This window comes from Acipenser ruthenus, chromosome 5 (assembly GCF_902713425.1).
Source record: "Acipenser ruthenus chromosome 5, fAciRut3.2 maternal haplotype, whole genome shotgun sequence".
Classification (NCBI taxonomy): Eukaryota; Metazoa; Chordata; class Actinopteri; order Acipenseriformes; family Acipenseridae; genus Acipenser; species Acipenser ruthenus.
The window spans coordinates 21,573,529-21,596,148 of NC_081193.1; the positions used below are offsets into that span (position 1 = coordinate 21,573,529).

The following is a 22,620-nucleotide window of genomic DNA, read 5'->3' on the forward strand; positions in this document are numbered from 1 at the left end:
CATTTCATCACTCAGGCATTTGGGTGGGACTTGAAAACCCTCCAACTCTTCCAAAACCTTAATTTTAGCATTTGAGGCTGCTAAAGCGGTTTGTAACTCCAGCTCTTCTCTCTGAGCCTTTAGCTGGATTTCCTGTCTGTCTAAAGCTTGCTTTTGCTTCAGAGCAGCTGCTTGAGCTAGCAAAGCAGCTCTTTCTACTTCAGCCTTTAAACGTGCAGATGAGGCAGAAGATGAAGCTTGTGAAGAAAGCCCAGCGTGACTTTGTTTTTTCCTCCGAGTAGTAAATGACGCACTATATATGCTATCTGATGGCTGTACCTCTTCATCACACTGCCTAACTTGCTCCATACGTTGATGGACTTCTTCCATCCATACCTCTGTTTTCTCTATGAATTCTCTGAATGAACTAGCTTTGGGCTCAAACCAGTTAAGCTGATCGTCATTCATTTCCTTCTCTGATTGCTGCTGAAGTAACCATTTTACTGATGTGTTTAGCTCACAAAAATCCCCAAACAGCTGGCTGAGCTCAATCATCAGCTTGTTCTTAATTACTTCCAAGTTACCATCATCATCCATTAAAAGATGCATCTCATTCATTTTGCCTGTCAGCTGACCTAGCTTGGCTTTCCGTGAGCCGATGAGACGATTCTGCGTTTCCTCCATAGCTTTCACTGTAGGTTTCACTTGCCTTTTAACCACAGGTAAAACAGCTAACGCTTCATCACCATCCATGATGACGTAGCTTAGCTAGCACAGTACGTTCCAAAGCACTTCCAAAGTATAGCTGCGTCACACTAAATACAGCAAATGGTCCAATATTCCACTAATATTCCTTCACGACGTCCGACACATAGAACTAGCAACGAAGGAGATAAATCCGGAACTGTACTATCCCTTTTTACTGTGACATAAATAGCGAAGGCTACACTGAGAAATGAACAGGACTTACTTTGCTGTCGAGTTTGCCCATTCAACGCGACCTTCCGTATCCTTCTTTGTACTTGTCCTAGTATCCAAAAGCTCCTTTTTTACACGTTCAATTTTCCAACCGGAGCTGGGTTTTCTTACTATATGTATGTGTAAAATCCAAATTTGCATAGCTTGGGCTGGTATGGCTGACGCGTATCCATCTAACGTTATCCAATCCACACAGACTCCGTAGTAAAATAAAGCAATACAACTTTTATTCCTCAGGTTTCCACAGGTTAGTATTCACAGTTATTTTACAGGATCTTCAGCGTAATAACAGATAAGTTATTGACTGGTAATTTCCACAGAATAACGAAGATTACACGACACGGTAAGAAAACCGTGAGGCTCCAAAGCTATGTCTACAACAGAGTAAAAAGTGACAGTTATTTTCCGAATTTATACAAAAGCGCACGAGCCCCAGAACCTAACAAAGCTCGCTCTATTAAAGATATACTACCCTATTACTGTAAATGCGTAATAGACAAATATAATGTATCAAAATATGTCTTCTCATAAATAATATAGGCAAAAAATACTAATTGGCTCCTACAGCCGCTTTAGACAGCTCTTCTTCCTTCTTTCTTTTTACATGTTTTTTAAGTTAGCATGGAGCTAGCTCACAAACGGAAAAATCACATAGAGATACTGCCAGTGAACATGTGTAATTGAAAATTCCTGGCGGTGCGGTCATATTGAGCTCTAAGCGTCTTTTTCTCAGAGGGCGAGATTATACCGAATTCAACTGAATTGTGACAGAACGGGCCAGCTGACGCGGAGTAAGTTTGTTAATGGGTTGTAGATCAGATGTGCTGGTGTTCACGGACACTGGCGGCAATGACGGGCAGGCATATAGGCTGTAAGTTTTTTTAAATGAGAGGCATTGTGTCAAGTGCGCCAAGTGGCTTGGGCACTGAGGCAATTGCCACCAGTTATTTCATGCCCTGAATTACCCATATGTAATGGTTACATTTCGTACTTCAAACAGAACTTATTACCCTACTACAGTATTTCTGTACAAATACTGCATAAAATATTGAGTATGAAATAATTCTCTGTAAATGTATATATAAAATCTATAATTTCTAAACATTCTAAACAATTGGCCAATGTTTCAACTCTCAATCATGTCAGTTGAGACCATCTACCATTTTTTTTTAAAAACCACAAAATGTAAAACCAGCTAGTTAACAAAATTCAAAATTCGTGATTCCAAAATGTAATACTCTTGATTACAATTTACTCTTGAATAGTACCTACTGTAGCAGCCAGTTAATACAAATGCCTTCACCAATTGTGGAGATTAGGTAACGACTGAGTAAGCTAGTTGTCAATAGTATTTGTTACTATTTACACAAAAATGTGTCAAGAATAGCTGCAATAAAATATACCCTGGACACTTTCTCCTTATGGTCTTGTAGTAATAATAATAATAATAATAATAATAATAATAATAATAATAATAATAATAATAATAAATAGTGTATGACTGCTGTAACTTGAGTTGCTGCTGGCTTCGTGAGGTCATTAATACCCAACTGGGGGTTTTCACAAACATAAAACATAGAATATTGGGGGATACAGAGGATTTGAAGGTTTCACACATATCACGTTCATCATACATTTAATAATATACTGCTTTAAAATAAAGCATGTAAAATATCCTATGGTATATTAGACATAGAAACAAAGCATGCATATTTAGACATTTTTCGAATAGAGAATAACCAGAATTTTTGAATAATTTGTGGTGTTTATCAAGACTTTTGAGGATAACTACTTCTCTTGTGACAAGCTTTTAGAGGTTTAGTATAACCTTTGGGTACTGTATGGGGGGACGGGACGGGATGGGACTTAAGAACTGGAAGAAACCATAATTCTAGTTAAAATCACTTTTTTTAGGCCACAGTATACAATATACATTGACCAAAACTGTAGAAATGATCAAATAAATTAAATGCAGATTATTATTATTTTTTTTCAATGGTTTAACACAAAATAAGATTTTGATAAATTTCACATCATGGTTGTAACAACACATCACTACTTTAATATTGCTATCCAAGTCATTCAGGGGAAACTTTTTTTGCTTGCTTGTTTGCTTTCTATAAAACATACATATATGTGTATTCAATTTGTCTTCTCAAAAGACTTACATTCTCATACAGGGCTTGAATGGTCTCCAGGTCAACTACAGAGTTATCCAACTTCAAAACAGCTGTAAAACAAAAAGAAAAACATAAAAAGCAGAATTAGTTGTCAGACAGCTGAAGAAAATAAGGGACAGCACAGTACTAAGCAGTGGTGTGTGTGTGTGTGTGACCTGCTGGTCATAGGGCTTACAGGGGTTTTAAGATTTGTTAAAGCCTTTAAAACAGCACTGGTTCCAGGACTTGGGGAAAAGGAAACCTGGTGGGAGACAAATGTGAATAGCTACAGAAATCCATCACACAAAAACTCAGCCAAAGCTAAAGATCAGTGGTAAGCTTACACATGGTCTTTAGAGGAACAACTAAAAGAATTACAGAAAAAGAGAATCAGTACCATAACAAAATAACCTAATTCCTGACACTGGGTGGACTCGGGCATCAACTGGCTTAATCCACAACAATTAACCAGTTAACTTCAAGATCCCTGATCAGGGTCAAATCATCTGGGGCCGGTTGTACTAACAAGATCAAAAAACAGGATCAGAGCTGGATCATGAAAAGGCATTGTACTAAGCGGATCAGGATCAAGCTCCACCGATCCAAAATTTTGATCTGATCCTGGAGCAGTGCAGCCTTAACTAGAGAAACTGACCAATGAGAAGATTGAAGATTCTGAATGTCAGAAAATTAAGTGTATTTAATTGAAATTACACAATCAGACTCTTGACCAGAGGGTCATGGGTTCAAACCCAGGTGGGGGACACTGCTGCTGTCCCCTTGCGCAAGGTACTTTACCTAGATTGCTCCAGTAAAAACCCAACTATATAAATGGGTAATTGTATGTACAAAATAATGTAATTGTATGTAAAAATAATGTGATAGCTTGTAACAATTTTAAGTCGCCCTGGATAAGGGCGTCTGCTAAGAAATTAATAATAAGATTATTAAATTCAATTTATAATGTAAAACTCCAATGATTCTATAAAAACAGATCGAGTCTATTAATACCGGTATCTGTTTTTGTTTTGTTTAACTTCTAAAAATGTTTTAATAAATGTTACCGTAATCAGCGTCGGCTCAGGGTAAATTATCAACACATTTTGAGCAAATGTAATCAAGTGCTGACAGACAGCTGCAACCAGAAGATGTTGCGGACAGGGGGAGGTTGAGGCTGTCAAAAGGTAAGCTTAATTTATGTAGAAAAAGGAATTGGGGAAAAAAAATGACCACCCTATGCATTACAAAAAAAAACTACAACATTAAATCTAATTAAGTCAATAATTTAATTGCAATCGGTAACATGATAACGTCAATATGACTTTGTCAACACACAAATTCATAGAAATAATATTTATGAACCTGTGGCGGAGTGTCCCGCCCCTATGTATTATTATTTGTATTTTTGTTTGCGGCGCTGGTAAAAGCGCTGCGTCTTTTATTATATATTTAAAAACCCCGTGAGGATGCATGGCTGATCAGTTACTGATTATTTAACTAGCTGACAGTCATGCATCCTTACCAAACGCATGCAGACTCTGGCCGATGGGTAATAAGATAATTAACAACTAGTTAATCCCTCGGCCAGAATATATAAACCTGCAGCTCTCTGCACTCGGGGTGGAGTGTACAGAGGAGAGTACGGGGAGCGGAGAGAGCGAGCGAAAAATCACGACAGTTAAAGACGACTGCTAAACAGGATTTGTTTATTCGTTTGGCCCTTGTGCCTTTTTGTTTTGTGTTTTGTTGTTTTGTTTAAATCTTTTGTTTTGTTTATTAATAAGTACGCTGAGTGCCGTTGCACTCAGCTTCAACCGTCCATCCATTGTTTTGGTTTCTACTTCCTGGTCCGTGACGTCACCACTGCGAGCCAGACTGTCACAGAACCTCATTACGCAGTCATGTCTATTTTCTGTAGCTATACGGTGAAAACAGAAATGTCAGATCTTACTAAACACAACTAATTTTTTCTAACTGATATTATCTTAATACCGTACTGTTACAGCTACTTTTAAATGCATTGTTGCTTAATGTTTTCTAAAATGTTAAATGATCTCTGTTTCAATCTGAAGGAAATATTTTTGGATATCCCTGCAAGCAGGTTGTAAACTTTATTAAGTTATCGTTAATTATCCAAATTCAGTATAGTGCTTATTTAAATATTATTTTTAGCAATTTTAAGAAGGTTTCAGTTTTGTGTTTTGATGACGCATGGTCCATTTTAAAAATGTTCGATCAAGCTCTGATCCGATTCTGATCTTGGTCTGAAGCAAGACTGAAATGGGATCAGATTTTGAGCCGAAACTGAGCTCAGGATCAGCATTGATCCTTTTAGTGCAACCCAACACGGCCCCTGTGCACAAAGCAGACAGGTTTAGTGCAGATTTGGAATATTGCTTTCCTATTCCCAGAGAGTTTGGTGCCACCCACAGTTGCAGGGTCCCATTTCTCTGCTAAGCAGGTTAATGCGAGATTTACAATTAACCAAATTTGGTTCCTAAATCCAACTATATGTACCCAGCCAGTGTGTCACAATGCCTATGCATGAGTTAATAATAGATATTTAAGGGATCAAAAATGTTTACAGTAAAATTTATGAAAAAAATTATATTTAAAACCACTGCAGATAAACTATTTCCACAATATAAATCATAGTTTTAAACTCCAAAGAAATATGGCAGCCATAATTATATTCTAGTTTTATATCAAAAGCAGTATCTAGAGCAAACAAAATAATAGAATTTACATTTCACAAGTCATTGGGAAAACAATGAGTGGAGTTGCTTCTGGAAATGTTGTAAAAATACAAAACAGCCAGAAGCCTTAAGCTTAGGATCTTATCACTATTCTTCCCATGCCTCTCATGTTTTCAATCACATGTGAAGTTTACTTTTTTAGGCTACCTGCACATAATATTTCATTATGTACTCAGTCAAGGTTCCCAGACAGAACAATTCTATTTTCTTGAGCCAAAACTTCTCACACATACTCTTCATAGATCACACACCTGTCAAATGTGCAATTCTGAGGTTATCAGTGTGCCATAAGTATAATCCAAAGGGAAGGCAAACCACAGAATAAAATATTATTAAAACATTCAGAAAACCTACAGGATTGACATCACTGAGCTTCACATTCTGGCACAAATTATGCTTTGCACGTTAGAGTCTGCCAATGTGTTACTTCAGCAACCTCAACCACTACGAAATTGGCTTATCATAACAGATGGTACCCAATAAAACTCAAACAAGTTATTATTTTACTTCAGGACACCACCAGAGTGGCAAGTACCACTTTTCTAATGTTAGAAACATGGCTTTATATGTCCTCCAGAAAAGGAAAAAGCGAAGATAATGTAAATGCATGGTTTTCTTTATAGAACACGGTGTTAAATGGAGGAATCATCTTATAAAGATAAAAAGTAATGAAAGATCTAATTTGACACATCAATACTATGAGTTAAAAGTAGCGGATTGATCCCAGAACTTTTGTCCAGTCAGTTCTTAAATATCTTATTTTACCCATTCATAACCATCTCCTTCAAGACAAATGAATCTGTTGAAAATTCAAAACCAGCAGTGTAGCTCACTTTGATTCTCTGAACACCACATTAGCAGAAGTATTTGTTAAGTCTACACAGCTATATTATCCATAGTTCAGTTCTGGTGGTCAATGAAACAAACGTTCCCTAAATCTGTCAAAGAACAATGCGGTTTTCTTTTAATTGCAAATGTCGCCTTTCGTCTAGGCACAAGGATCTGGCATCCTTTAAAAGTAAATGTTTAAAATGCAAAGAGTTGAAGTTGTAGATTGTTTAAATCAGATATATACAGTCAACCCTCTTTATACCACCTGGTAAGGGCTATGGGCAAAAATGGGCAATAAGCGAGGGTGGCGTTATAGTGAGGATAAAAACACAAACACACACACACACACACACACACACACACACACCCACACACCCACACACCCACACACCCTATGTTTGCAATAAATTCAAACGTTTTATTTTTTTAGTTATACAATTACAGTATCTCCAGTCCATTTTAATAAAACATTAATCTTTTTTTAAAACTACAGTACTAGTTCTTAACACAACAGTAGGTCTACTAGTGACATTTTATCACCTTTTCCCATCTGTATGAAACATACATGGTTACTTTTGAGGAACAGTTTATACTTAAATAAACTAAATAAATAAGTGTCAAATCACCCAAACAACAATTCCGTAAAAACAAACTTTACGATTTTTATTTATTTATTTATTATTTTATTTATTTTTGTTTTTAAATGTACTGGTCATTTAAACTTTATTGCTTGTGGCACGACTATAAGCCTGCTCAATACTATCCCCCATTGAATGATGCCATCTGTATTTTTCACAAAGCAATTTAAGCTCAACAGCATTCTTTAAGCAATTAAAAAAAAAAGTGCATACGTACACACTTTTTTTAAACGAAAAGCAAAAAAAACTGTGGTTTATAAAAGTCACTTATTTTAGACTTTGGGAGCGGGAGTGTTGATGACATTGATAAGAACGTTCAGTTAACAATGAATTAGGAAAGCAAGTCAAAGGTTAACTTTGCGGTTTTAATTGGCCATAATTATTTTGAGATAGAACAGGTAAAAACAGCACTGTTTTTATATTGGTGACATTTGTTCAGAGAGAATAGCTGGCAGTATGCAAGGGTGGTGCTATAAACGGGGGCGGTATAAAGCGGGAAAACTGTAGTATTACATTTCTGTATTTAAACATGGAATATATGCAGAATACAAAGCATAACCCTATTTTGCACTTGACTGTTAATAATGTAAGGTGACAAAAGGACAAAAGTTTAAAAATGACATTTATAAAAGTTGGTTATTTATGAAGGATCTAGTCTAAACTATACAAAATTAGGTCCAATTCAGTTTGTTCCAGACAGAATTTACATGTGTGAAGCATCAAGCCAGAATGTGTGTGTGTCTGTGACAGGGTAGCCGATGTGGTGACATCAGGCCAGAATGTGTGTGTGTCTGTGACAGGGTAGCTGATGTGGTGACATCAGGCCAGAATGTGTGTGTGTGTCTGTGACAGGGTAGCCGATGTGGTGACATCAGGCCAGAATGTGTGTGTGTGTCTGTGACAGGGTAGCCGATGTGGTGACATCAGGCCAGACTGCAGGAAGAAAACAAATAAACACTGCAGGTACAGTGCAATGGCGCTTGCACCGTTTTATTTTTAAAGAACAAAAATAAATAAAATATTCAAAACAAAAACACTTGCTCACAGAGCAAAATAAAACAAAATAACAAACACAAAAACTGTGACCAGGCTGGGCAGTGGCCTTCACTGATCGCACTACTTCTTTTTTTTATTTTACACACCTCTTTCCCTCGCTCCTCCAAACACCCCACCACGAGTGCAGAGAGCTGCAGGCTTATATGCAGGTGACCATCTCCCGATTAGCAACAATTAAACAATCAATTAACTCGGGAAATGGTCACCTTCTGCACAAGGTTTTTAATGTGGATGGGGCTTCCCATCCACACTGTAAAACAATACAAAATATACGGCTTTGCTGTCATATTTATAAATAAATAAATAAATAAATAAATAAATAAACAAACAAACAAGTACAAAATAATAAATTTGCCCTGCCTTCTTTTCATGTGCAGGGCTCCTCGGGTTGCTTCCCCACCCACCTCGTCTTCCAGTGTTTTTTATATGTCCATCAGTAAACACTCACGGGGGGCGGGGCAGGGGGGAGAAGGTGAACTAAAATCACATGCAGATTCAGTGGGTCAGACCTGAGGGGAGCAGCGAAGCTTGGGACCACACTCGAAAGTCAACAATAGACCAACATTTATCATCAGAAAAAAACAGAAAACGAAAGGCTGAGATTGACAGCTATGAAACGGCGTCCTCCAGTAAAAAACATAAGGGGAACTAAAATTATGAACGCTGACGAGATGTTATTTCCAATTTGACAGAGGCATTTGTTTGTGCTAATATTCCCCTGGAAAAAATTGATAATCCCAAACTATGTGCATTTCTGAACAAACATGCAATAAATGCGGGAGCACTTCCTACAGCAGGTCAACTGAGAAGGGAATATCTGGTAAAGATGTCTAACAGTGCATCTGTAGCTACTGACGAGTCTACAAATGCAAAAGATCGGTATGTTTTGCACATTTTGTTTGTTCTCCAAGGATTATCAAATACCTTCGAACTGAAAGTAATATTAGCCGATACAGTTAATCTGCACTCTGTAAATTACTCATCAGTGGCACAGGGTGTTGTGAAATGTTTAAACGCATTTGAAGTTAACAATGGGATTGGATTTGTCTCCGATAATGCCAGTTACATGATCAAGGCATACAATGACATTCTTCGAGGTTTACTGCCAAATTCAGTACATTTGACTTGTAATGCCCACATAATAGCCCTTGCCAGCAATAACTGGGCAAATAATTTTCCGAAAGCAGACAAGCTGGTTGCAACCGTAAAAAAAATTGTTTAAACATTGCCCAAGCAGATACGTTTTAAAGACCACCTGACAGAAGCAATCCAACAAGAAGGCTTGACTTTATCTATGAAGTTGCCACCTGAGCCATGCATAACACGATAGGGCACTTCGTATTCTGCTGCTGAATATCATTCCAAACACATCCCTTTTTACGCAGGCTTCATGGAAAGGGATTGCACATTTCACCAAACACTGTAGTGTTAAAGGACCTCCAGAAATTGCTTAAAGATGAGCAAAGTTTAAAATCTCAACTCTCCCTAATTGTGATGCATGCCAAGGGACTGGTGGATCTGATTCAGTGGTTTGAAAGCCGTGAAGTGAGAGTCAATCAAAATATAATAAAGTTGCATAATTAATAAATACATACTGAGCAATGGCACAAGTGGTACACAGCACAGACGCCGAAATAAACAAACTATATGTAAAAACCTTCCGTGACGTTTCTGAAAAACGGACTAATTACTACAACCCGGATCAATGCAAAAAGAAACCACGTTTTTTTCAACCAGCTCATAACCTTCTGATGGCAGTAAGGATATTTGACCCACAACAAGTGTGTAGTTTGGATCTGGAAGCCCTTTCATTATATTCTATTCCAGGATTTGATGCTGACTGTAAATCAGAAATGGACAAATACCTCCCATATGCAAAAGAAAACGGCAGTAGAATGACTTTGAATGAATTTTGGATTAAAGCTGAAAAATTATTTCCCAATTTAACACAAAAGGTTAAAATATATTTGTCTGTTACCAATTCTGTAGATGCTGAAAGAAGTGTTTCTTCTTATGGCCAAGTTTTTACAGAACAACGTCAATCTATGAAAGAAGGCAGGGTTAACCAACTGACGATGCTTAAGTTTAATAGCAACATTTAATGCATGAGACATTTTCTTTCATGAAAATAAGTGACACTTAATTTGCTGCTTGCCAACAACCTTGCATCATTATTATTATTATTATTATTATTATTATTATTATTATTATTATTATTATTATTATTATTATTATTTATTTCTTAGCAGATGCCCTTATTGTAATATTGAACAACAAAGGGATGCATGACTAAATAAATGCCGCCTAATCAATGCGCCAATATGCGTTAATAGAATGACTAATTGAGATGATTAAAGGAATAAGTGGTTTAATTAAGCAAACTACATGACCACCTTGCTGTGGGAGGAATGAAGTGCAGCCTAAGAAAGCAGGTCGCGTAAAACGCAGGTCCCTACTTATAGGTTTAACTGGTGCTGCCCTCTGATGGATTCTTTGAGAAGGGCAGCACCTGGGATCCAGATGTCCCTGGCTTTTGCCTAATGGTTTCTCAGGAAGTATTTGCCACTGTAGCTAGGTGGATTAATGATGGCTACGGTTTGATGTCGGTCTGATAATCTAGCCAAGTCGGTGTCATTTGAGCAACCACATTGAACCTCTTGGCTAGCTGAAACACCACATCCCATTAGATAAACAGGTGCTGCACACAACATGACAGCATGAAATCATGCAAATTTACCATTACTAAAGTCTTACATTCAGAGAACACAAATACTTATGGAGATCAGAGGCACAGATGTTTAGCAAGATCACCATTAAGATAAACAATCTGGTAATTACAAGTAGATGAGACCCCAGAAAAGTGCACTTCTATGTTTACAAATGGTAGGGGGAACCCATAATATAAACCTTGGTTGATAAGAACCATCCCAGGTGGCCCCTCTATGAATAGCAAGAGAACTTTTACAATCGTTTTTGTTTGAAACTGTTATATACTAACAAATGCCAAAAAAGCTGACAGCTTTGATTATACTCCTCTGATCTTTTTTGGAAAGTGGAATCATGACAATGTTCAAAGACTTAATGTTAAGAGGACTGCTCAGGAAAACTAAAAAAAAAAAAAAAGTACAATAAAATTAACACAAAATTTTGTGTACAGAGAAAAAAAAAAGTTGTTCTGGCAGGATTTCCTGCCATGGTGCTTTAATTAAAGCACAAGGCCTAAATAAAGCAGTCTAACAGAATTGTTGCAAAGCACTACCATAAGTTCCCAATTAAAACAAATACATTAAAATATATAATCACTGCTGAAGTCATACAGTACATTTAATACAATTCTTTAGCATTACTACATATTCTACTAAAGAGTCTGTTATACTGTAGTTAGGAACGTAGCAGGGTCTGGTCACTCCTGTTTTGTATTTTGTTTATTTTGTATTTTGTACACCCACCCTTCGTTATATCGCCCCTCGCTATATCGCAGTCGTGGAGTTGGCTCCCCATTTTTACTCTCTAACTGTGCATGCCTTAGCAGCAGTATACATAGAATTACTGTTAGTTTTATTTCGTACTTCACACCACAAACAAAAATATACGAAACAATTAAAAACAAAAAGCATTAATATTGTACTGTTGTTATCATATACACACGTATTGCACAATAACACAAAAGCAAATTAAATATCTACTTGTTGAAGCGTTTTCTATTTTTGCCAGCAAAGGTGTTAACTTGTGGCAGCAGCAATGCACTAGCAAAAGTCACAGGACAGTGGTGTCGGCTCCCTAGCAACAAGCCTGTTGGGAGTGGATTCTTTCAATGCAGGGGGTTTGGGCATTTGAGAAAGGAGAGTCAGACTCATGAAATGAATTTGAGACTGAAGTTGATAAGAAGCAATTACCCTCCGCTGTACGATTTAAAACGGTGTGCTGCTTTTTATACGAAATCTGAGAAAAAGTGGGTTGCGTAGAGGACTTATATTGGACCCTGACGCACCTGATAAAACAAGGGCGTGGTTGTACAGTATTTGTTATTAGCCTATTTGTTTTTCTATGGGTCTCTCGCTATATCGCGGCCCCTCGATATATAGTGGATTTTTTTGTAATACGACACCAGCGATATATCGAGTGGGTGGTGTATTACAAAAGGTAGAGAAGTCAATAACTACTTACGACTCTGTGATTCCTCTCTTTCACCAAATGTTTATGTATTTATCAAATTCTTGAATAAAACTTTTTGCAAGTGGAACACCACTCAGGCCTGTATTTTTTAAAAATATAGACTTCCTGGATTCAACCTGATCCACACACGTGAGATGGAGCTTATGTATATTAAATGTTGACAAAATTTGGAATCTTAACGAAAAGTCAGTGGAAGAGAGATTCCAATTGTTATACAATACAAACCAAACATAGCCTGTCATATTACTGTTCAGGGTTTAACATGTTTTAATTCTGTACACCAGGATACAACCTGGAGGTACAGTACAATTGTTTTCTGGAGGTCACGGATATAGAAACATAGGCTTTTCATTATATATTCTTAAACTGAGAGAACACGGTCACTTTTTCATAAACAGTGACTTGAAACCTGCTTCTAGGAGGCTGGTAGACCTAGTTTGAGGCAACTTTGCTGTATCAAACCCGAAGTCTCCCCTAGTGTGTCATGTAGCGGCCTGAAACATAAGCCCCTTTCACACTGGCATGTTCTATCCGTGTCATAACCCGGTATCATGCGGGTCGGGTATGCAATATGACATTGCTTTTGATAAAGCACGGTTGACCTGGGTGACAGACGCAAGTGCACAATGCACATATCAATGCCCCGGAAGCAGCTTTTTACTGATGCTTCTATCCAAGCTTCTCTGGATTGAACCATCAGCCCAAATGTTGATTAGAGCAAATGTTTGGCTGCAATCTAGCTTATGCTGTGTCTCAATCAACAAAAATATGGCTAAACAGAAATTTTCCTTGCGGAACTGAAACCTTCGCGCAGGCGTGGCTGTTTGTTATTGCGTCGGATCACGAACGGCCGTCAAGCATTTTGTCTCGCTCAACCCGGGTCAAAGCATGCTGACCCACATCCTGGAGGTGGGTCGCTGAGACCCGGGTACGACCCAGGTACGTGTTTTCACACTACGCGGGATTGTGACCCAGGTAGCCAGAACCCAGGTCTGGTCCCGTTTAGGAGTGCCAACGTGAAAGGGTCTCCAGTCTCCAGAAACTAAGTTCCAAGCCACAAAGTGTATGTTCCCGCAGCTTTAGAGCATAGCAAATCTACCGTTATGCCAAACAAGCATTGTCCTACAACTACCTGCTGCAATAGTGAAGTTTTTAATTACACCTTCAATCTATAACCCATACAGCAAACTAAGATCAAAACTGATCTTAGCTAGTGCTGATTGAGGAGCTTTTTCACTAGTCAGGGAAAGAACTAATGAACATAAAAAAAAAAAACAAGCTAAGGCTCATTTGAATTTACTCTAAAACAGCTACATATTCTGTCACATTATCCAGACAACTGTTAATACTTTATAAAGCTGCTGGTAGCATTTCAAACTGAAATCCACAACCCAAAATCACAATTCCATGGAAAAGTTTTTTTTTCTTTCTTCTTCTCCACAGCTGGTAATGGAAAATTAATGCAGCCCTCTGAACACTAATCATCCCTGATTGTGTGTAGTCATGTGCCAGACAATAATGTGTAACATGTCAAAAGATAATGAACATTTACCCAGAGGAAATTCCCAGCAGCCTGAAAGTCTATGGTCAACATAATGCTTGTCAACAAACTGCTGCCTTAATGTAACGGTCAGACTAGTTTATTAACTACACAGACCTGATCTTTAAGTAGTTTTAAAGATCTGAAAATACCAACAATAACCATAGCACTACATGTCTTCTGTAAAATCTGTATAACAAAATAAGCAGCAATATGTGCTTCCAGAGCTATATACAAGAGTGGAATGTCGCTAACTAAATAAAATTGACAAGATTCCCTTTCTGATTTACAATCAGTGTGTTGAATACTGAAACTAAGGTAAACCAGTTTTAAATGCATAACAAAGTGTTAAACAACATTTTTAAAATGTTTAAAAAGTTTAGCTTTAAATCAGCTGAAATTACAAGAGCAATTTGAATGATCAGATAGATTGACAGACGTCATTGCTGGCTTGTTGAACTGCTGTAGGAATTGCCAATTACATCTTTAAATGCAATTCCAATGAACCATTAAAAGGAAAAATAAAGTATAATGTTTGTATACGGGTCTGATCCATGTACAATTAATTTTGTATGGAAATGTATACGTCACAACTAGTATATTTGGATTATTATTATTATTAATTTCTTAGCAGATGCCCTTATCCAGGGCGACTTACAATTGTCACAAGTTATCACATTATTTTTACATACAATTACCGATTTATACAGTTGGGTTTTTACTGGAGCAATCTAGGTAAAGTACCTTGCTCAATGGTACAGCAGCAGTGTCCCACACCTGGGATTGAACCCACGACCCTCCAGTCAAGAGTGCAGAGCCCTAACCACTACTGCACACTGATTACCAAGCACGTTCCTATTTAATGGGATCTGAGATATTAATAAAAAATTTTAAAAAAAAAACATTGTTTTTTCAATGGCGCATGAAGAGATATATTTGCAGTTTTCTGATTGACTAACTACACACATCAGTGAGTTCAACACATCAGCATTCACCTCAATTATGTAAAATAACTTGGGAGACTACTGGAATTAGAACATGTTGCTCAAATGCTTGGTTTGCTACCCAACTAACATCTGTAAGTTAGGCTGGGCTTTATCCATTGAAAATGATGAAAATTACCTGTAATATGGTTTCTTCACAGGATGATGAACACACAGAGTGAAATCCTGATCTCCATGTTGCATGGTCAGGAGGAAACAAAACTGATCTCTTACCCAGTGATCATTGATGTAATCCTTTTCAGCGCCAAAGCCCCCGTCATAACCAGTCCAAATTTTGAAAATAACAGTAAAGGAAAGAGGGCAAAGGAGATTGGGATATACTGTAGGTGTGTGGAGTTCACCACCATATGAAAAAAGCATATTACAGGTTTACAGGCTAAAATAATTGAATCTATTCAGTCTTGAACAAAGAAGACTACGTGGTGATCTGATTCAAGCATTCAAAATCCTAAAAGGTATAGACAATGTCGACCCAGGGGTTTGACCTGAAAAAAGAAACAAGGACCAGGGGTCACAAATGGAGATTAGATAAAGGGGCATTCAGAACAGAAAATAGGAGGCACTTTTTTACACAGAGAATTGTGAGGGTATTGAACCAATTCCCCAGTAATGTTGTTGAAGCTGACACCCTGGGATCCTTCAAGAAGCTGCTTGATGAGATTCTGGGATCAATAAGCTACTAACAACCAAACGAGCAAGATGGGCTGAATGGCCTCCTCTTGTTTGTAAACTTTGTGTTCTTATGTAATCTTTGTCTTCTTACCTCGCCTGATGAACATCACACAGAGTGAACCATTCCAAAGCATTTAAGACAAGAGCCTGGTTGGTAGATGTTAGTAGAGAAAAACACAGAATACAGAGTAAAAGTAGGCTGAAAGCAAGACGCATTCAAGTTGTAATACTAATAAAGGTCTCACAGGAGGCCAAGGTAGCATCGTGACAGATGTCCTGAATTGGGCAGATCTTAGTTTCGCCCCTCTATTAACCATACTTTACCCTGTGGATTTTTATGGATCCTGACGATGGTTTCCTTTGAAGGCTGCAACAGAACTTGATGCAGGATGAGATCCAGATTAAATATGTTGGTTTGGAGACAGCTTTGCTCTGGTTTTGTGATTCCTCTAATGAGATCAGTCACTAGAGTAGACATTTTTCTTCCCTGTAGCCAGTGTTCGAACCGTGGTAACCTAAATTGTTGAATACAGGCTAAGGCTCCTCTGAGCGATGATGCGTTTCCTGGAGGGGGGTGGGTCTAAAGTGGTAGCCCCACCAAACACCCTGAATGATAGTAAGCACCCAGATGCCTGTGGTGCAGCGACACCAAGAGTTCAGATGCCTCCCTGAGAAAGGGTCCAAGGCTTGTGGCAGCAAACTCTTAGGGCTGCTGTGCTGCCTGTGGCTTAGCTTGCACCTTCCTTTGGAGCAGGGTGGCGGAATCTATTATGGCTTCTGGGAGCGAGCAGCCATGGGCCAGTCCTAAGCATCGCTTCTGGCAGTGGACGCAGCCAGCTGTGCCAGTTTTTGGGGTTGCTGGGCCCTAGAGAGCCAGATTTTGCTGATTTATGTGCCGGAGGTTGTCGCTTGGGAAGCAGACGAACCAGCTCTTTAGTGGATTCCTGCGCGCAGTGAGAGTGCTGCAGCATCTCACCACGGGACCAAACGTATGTTCTGGAGTGACCGGGGCATCCAACAGCGGTGCTTTGTCCCTGTCGGGTGCCTAGGAAAGCCAAAGCTGCCTGCAAGAGGCTACCAGCGCAGCCAGGCCGTTGAGTTTGGACACACGGAGCAGTTTTTTGTTCACCAGGCGCAGCTAATCCAGTTGTTGTGGTGAGGGCCTGTGGTTCATGGAGAGGGACTGCAGCAAATGCGACTGGTAGGCTACCAAGATGCTGGTGTAGTTCCCTAGCCGTGCGGCTAACACCCTGACTCAATAAGACCTTTTGAGGATAATCTCAGAAACCTGGCACTGCTTGTAAGGGCAGGCGGCGTCCTTGGATAGCAGCGCCAAATTAGGTGCCTAGACCAAGGCAGCAATGGAAGCCATGCCCAGCTTTTCCGCATCATGCACCCTAATAGGGCGTCCATCGTACAGGAAACAGCAGCTGTTGCCGATGGTCGCAGGAAGTGGATTTCATACAGAAAATCTGGGTGAACTGGGGGGGATATGGGAGAGGCGGTAGGCTCATCATCAAAAATGGAATGCCTTGTTTCCCCTTGCAAGTTTGCAGTGGCCCTTTTGATTAGCAGTATGACCTGCCGACAGGGAGAACTTTACAGCTGGGGACGTGCCGTCTGACTCCACGTCCACAGACGGGAAGGCCAGCTCCTGTTCACCCACCTCAGGAGGTTTTGATGGACAGTATGTTCCCCTGTGGCTAATCTGTGTTCGCAGCCCAGCGGGCAGGATAGGTGGCGCAAAGCGTTCCCGCAGCAATCCAGCAACAATTAGTTTTCCCTGCTGGGAAGCAGCTGCCCAAATTCTCCATCAGCTCCGAGTCTGCCGATCACCTGGAATGGCACCTCTTCCGCAAGGAAGAGGGGGAAAGGAGAGGCAGAGCTTGAGGAGCATGAGGAAGACCATGAAAACTGTTTCCTGCCTGAGCCATGGGGTGAGGACATAGCCACCTCTAAGAGAGAGGGAGGGAGAGTGCTGAGCAGGAGGAAGGGACGCAGAACATTCCTTAGAGCTGCGGGATAACCTCTTCTCAAGCGTGCACTTGGAGAAAGGGGCATAGAATTTACAGACGCTGCGATTAACCAGTGCTTCATGGGCATGCTCTGGCCCCAGGCGGGAAGAGCATCTGCCATGCTTTCCTTCATAGGCAGACTGGCCTTGCATGTCCTAACAGGGATAAAACCCGGCGTGATGCAAGGAGCAAGCAATGCAATGTACAGTATAGGGTTGTACAGCTGTTGTCTCAACTTGCTTATACATCGGACTGGGTGGGTCAAGACTGGAGCAGTACCAATTCGGTACCAGTTTGGTTACCTCAGCATCGGTTTGGTGTACTAATCACTGGGTCGGAACCTGGTAAGCACCATATCAATATCAGTTTGGTACTGCTTCGGTGGCTTCGGCACCAGGTCGTTATCGGTGCAATAGCCTTGTCCCGGTTCGGTAACAATTCTTTACCAGGTCGGGATCAGAGATGGGTTGGTGACCTAGGTACTGTATGAGTCCACCGGGTCGCAGCTACCGGTAGGTTGGGCACCGGTGGGTAACATCGGTCCCAGTTTGGTACCAGGTAGGTGACCTTGGTAACGGTCCGGTACGGGTCCACGAGTCGCAGTCACCGTGGGTGGCATAGTCCAGGGATGCCCACCTGTAAAAGCCACTGGCAAAACCACCCAGTCAGTACCAACACGAGGCTGAGGGAAGCCTGCTTGTTAGAATGAACTAAGTCTTTGCAATGGTGATGCTAAAATAGCTGGTCACCAAAACGACAGAGATACTGTGGTTGTAAGTGCAAGCAACAACAAGCTGAAGTGAGTATCTCGGTCCTGAGCATTGCTGTTGAGCCCAGCAGCTGCTCTTACTGCTTACTGCCGGAGCTTATTTGCTGGGTCCCTGGGAAGGAGTGACTCGAGCTGCTGGCTTCATGCGGGGCACAAGAATGCAGTGGGACATAACTAGCAACAGCCTGCAGTGCACACAAATATGCGTAAATTGAAAAACTATTACAGCGATTTGTTTAACACTACAACCGCCACGGCAGTCATGACGTTTTTCACTTTTAAAATAAATTACTCAGGGCTTCCGAGTGGCGCATCCAGTAAAAGCACTTGCGTAAAGTGCAGGATGTGCTCTATAGTCTGGACGTCGCGAGTTCGAGTCCAGGCTATTCTTTTGCCGACTGAGGACGGGAGCTCCCAGAGGGCGGCGCTCAATTGGCCGAGTGCCGCCCTGGGGGAGGGAGGGTTAGGTCGGCCAGGGTGTCCTCGGCTCACCGCGCACCAGCGACCCCTGTAGTCTGGCCGGTAGCCTGCGGGCTTGCCTGCAAGCTGCCCGAGAGCTGCGTTGTCCTCCGATGCTGTAGCTCTTCGGTGGCTGCATGGTGAGTCCACAGTGTGAAAAAAGCATCTGATGTAGAACTGAGAGCTGTACTTGCAGATACACTTTACCTACTTGCTGTTAATTACAACACTGTTTCACAAGCTATTGTAAAGTGCTTGAATAACTTTGACGTTGATTTTGATAATGTCAGTGCTTTTATCTTTCTATTTACTGTTTAAAAAAATAAATAATCTGTACACATTTATAAAATAGTTCAGTGCACATTCCACGAAATATGATACTTTAACTGTGACACTGGCGTGAATTAAAAATGTGTAAAAACACCAAATGCTAAATATATACAGATATAAGCAACAATGTACTTATCTGAACAAGGCTCTCCAGTCAGGTCAGGTCTTGAAAGGAAAAATGGAGCCGAGATCTGTGACTTCAGTACTTTTGATTCCTCAGGGGTGGGATCACAGGCTCAAAGGCAGCTTTTGGTATAAAGTAAAGTATTCACGATTCGGGTGGTTAGGAGGTAAACACCCATTCAGTAATGGTTACATTTTGTACTTGAAAGGGAATCTCCCCTCTCTTCCTAAATGTTGTTAGCTTTCTATGATAACCAAGCACATTTTCAATGAACTTGTGCTGTGTTGTTACCAGACACAGATGTGAGACAGACCCCTTTGATCATTTGTTTCTCATTATTAACTCAAACAGAGTTAAATATTTGACTGAGGGAAAGGACCATATCATTGTTTTCAGATTTCCCTCTATGACTTAACTGAACTCCTTCTGCCAGCATACAAAATACCAAGTATCTATTGATGCCAGTGGTGGCGCCTTGCTATATGACCACTATTGAAAGTGTTTCTGTTTTAGGAAGTCTAGTAGGGCTGCAATGATAAAATCGAAAATCGATATTTTTATCGATTTTCCTCATTATTACGATCATCGATAATAAAACTGGATCATCGATAATGGCAAAGTTTATTAAATTTCTGGAATTTATAAACTAAATGTTGCACCAAACTTCCTATATTGGCATTTAAATTACAGGACGCCACCAATATGTCTACTTGAAATACCGACACAAATACCCGGCACTAAGGTTCAAATATATCTCCTCAGGTGCAGCGCGAAACTGATTAATTCTCTTCTGGTTCGTTTTCATAAATGAAAGATGTCTGACAAAAGTGATAACACGGCGGGTAGAAGTGCTCCTGAGAGCACAATTGTTACACCACCCAGTATGAAAAGCAAATACTGGCGTTATTTCGGATTTTGGACGATTGGAGGACAGATTGAAAATAAAAAAAATGTTGTATGTAAATTATGCAAACGCAATCTGCCCTATAATTCAAATACAACGAACATGAGAAGCCATTTGGAAAAACACCACCCACTTGAGTGTAGCGAAATACACGGTGGAGGAGGGATCAGAAACGGCTGGGTGATGGTTTCAGGGAATTTTGCAGTGAAATGGAGTCGAGATACAACAATTTCAAAGAACATAGTTAAACTGTATGATACCACTCGTGCAAATGTAAAACAAATACTGCATGATTGTAAGGACATTGCTTAACTACAGATGGTTGGACCTCCTTAGCCACCGATGCTTATGTTACCGTAACAGCGCATTGCATTACTGATTCTTGGGAACTGCAAGATTTTGTTCTGCAAATCAAAGAGCTTTGAGGAAGTCACACAGCAGAAAATGTTGCAGAGTGTATTTCAGAAATTCTGGATGATTTTAATATACGCGAGTCAGTAATTGCTGTCACTATTGATAATGCACTGAACTATGTCAATGCAGTAAAAAGATATCTCAATTTGATCAACATCCCGTGTGGCTCACACAATTAACCTTGCTGTACGGAAGGGACTGAATACTGGACCGATCGAAAGAACACTTACCCGACTTAAACGTTCGGCTGCACATTTCAATAGGTCACCAACTGACAAAAGTTGCTCGGATTAAAAAATGACAATTTAATAAATGACTGTGTTACATGCTGGAACAGCACCTACGACATGATTTGCCGAGCATCAGAACAACAGGCTGCAGTGGCCGCTGTAATCTTTGAAAAAAAGCTCTCGCATCTGTAGTTAACAACTAACGAATGGATGGTTGTTGAAAATATCCGTGAAACTCTGAAACCATTCAAAACGGCAACCGCTGCATTATCAACAGACAAATACCCCACAGCTTCAGCTGTTTTACCTCTTTAGTATATCCTGATCAATCAAGTTAAAACATTTTGCAGCATCTGAAATTCCTGTAATAAAGGAGATGAAAAACAAAATCTACAGTGATCTGAGTTTGAGGTACGACAAAGAAGAACGACAATCAACATTCATGCTTTTGAACAAAACGTCATTCTTTGACCCACGCTTTCACCGATTGATACATTTATCTGAACAAGAAAAGCGTCAGGTACAGGAAGAAATTCAAACAGAAGTGATACAGCGTTTTGTAAATGAAACTGATTTGGTAAATGAACATGGCAGTTCTGAAAATAAAGAAGCTAGCAGAAAAACTGCACTGACTGCAGTGGGTGACCTGTTTGGGGACACATACACCTGTGGGCAAGAAGAAACAAAGAATTGCGAAATACAACTGATGCAGGAGATGGCGTGCTATGTCAAGGAGACACCACTCTCAGCAGATAGCAATCCACTGGAATGGTGGAAAAAATCAGGCCTGAAATATCCACACCTTGCTCAACTGGCCAAAAAATACCTGTGTGTGCCAGGCACATCTGTGCGCTCTTTTCGACAGCAGGAAACATTGTAAATAAAAAGCGAGCAGCCCTGGATCCAGAGCAAGTAGACAGGCTTGTGTTCCTTGCAAACAACATTTAAAATACACACGTTTGAATGGACAGATTGGATATACATAGTTTTGGTTTCTTTTTGGACTGTTACAATTCTGTGATCTAGTTGGATATTTCTTAAGAACAACACACAGTAAGTAACTGACTGTACATTAACTTCTATATTTTTTCATTTGAAAGTTTATATTTTGTGTACCTGGGTAATCATATATATATACACTTTTATAACGCATTTTTATTTTAGTTTGACATTTGACCGTCATCCGGTGTTGTCATTAGATGTTTTTCTAAACAGACGGTTGCGAGATACTAAAACATTGTAAGAGTATAATATAGAGGTGTCTTATTTTGTATTGTAGGTAAAACAAAAATAACTCTAAATATCGATTTTTTTATCGATCGATTTGATATTGTGGGTTCAATTATTGATTTCAGTTTTCGGGTTAACCTGACACCCCTAAAGTCTAGTAACCATTGAAATATGTCATAAAACATACAAAATTGTGAAGAAATGTTAATCAACGATGAGCGTTTCATGACAAATGTTTAAAAACTTTACACAGAGAAATTGCAACACAGCCTGTTGCCTAACAAAAAAGCCCAGCATGATTTATACCGGTTTAAAAGATTATTATTTAATAGGACAGGTGGGCACCTCATCTTAAC

At 39.7% G+C, this 22,620-nt stretch overlaps 1 protein-coding gene across 2 annotated transcripts in view; it reads right to left on the reverse strand.

Annotated features, from left to right (window-relative positions):
* The window catches only part of LOC117403197 (formin-2-like), a 197,429-nt gene that overhangs the window by 105,152 nt on the left and 69,657 nt on the right, over positions 1 to 22,620 (reverse strand). For both annotated transcript variants that reach the window (XM_059023818.1, XM_059023819.1), the window contains one exon: positions 3,126 to 3,187. In XM_059023818.1, coding sequence (XP_058879801.1) covers positions 3,126 to 3,187 — 62 coding nt within the window. The remainder of the gene's footprint in view (positions 1 to 3,125; positions 3,188 to 22,620) is intronic.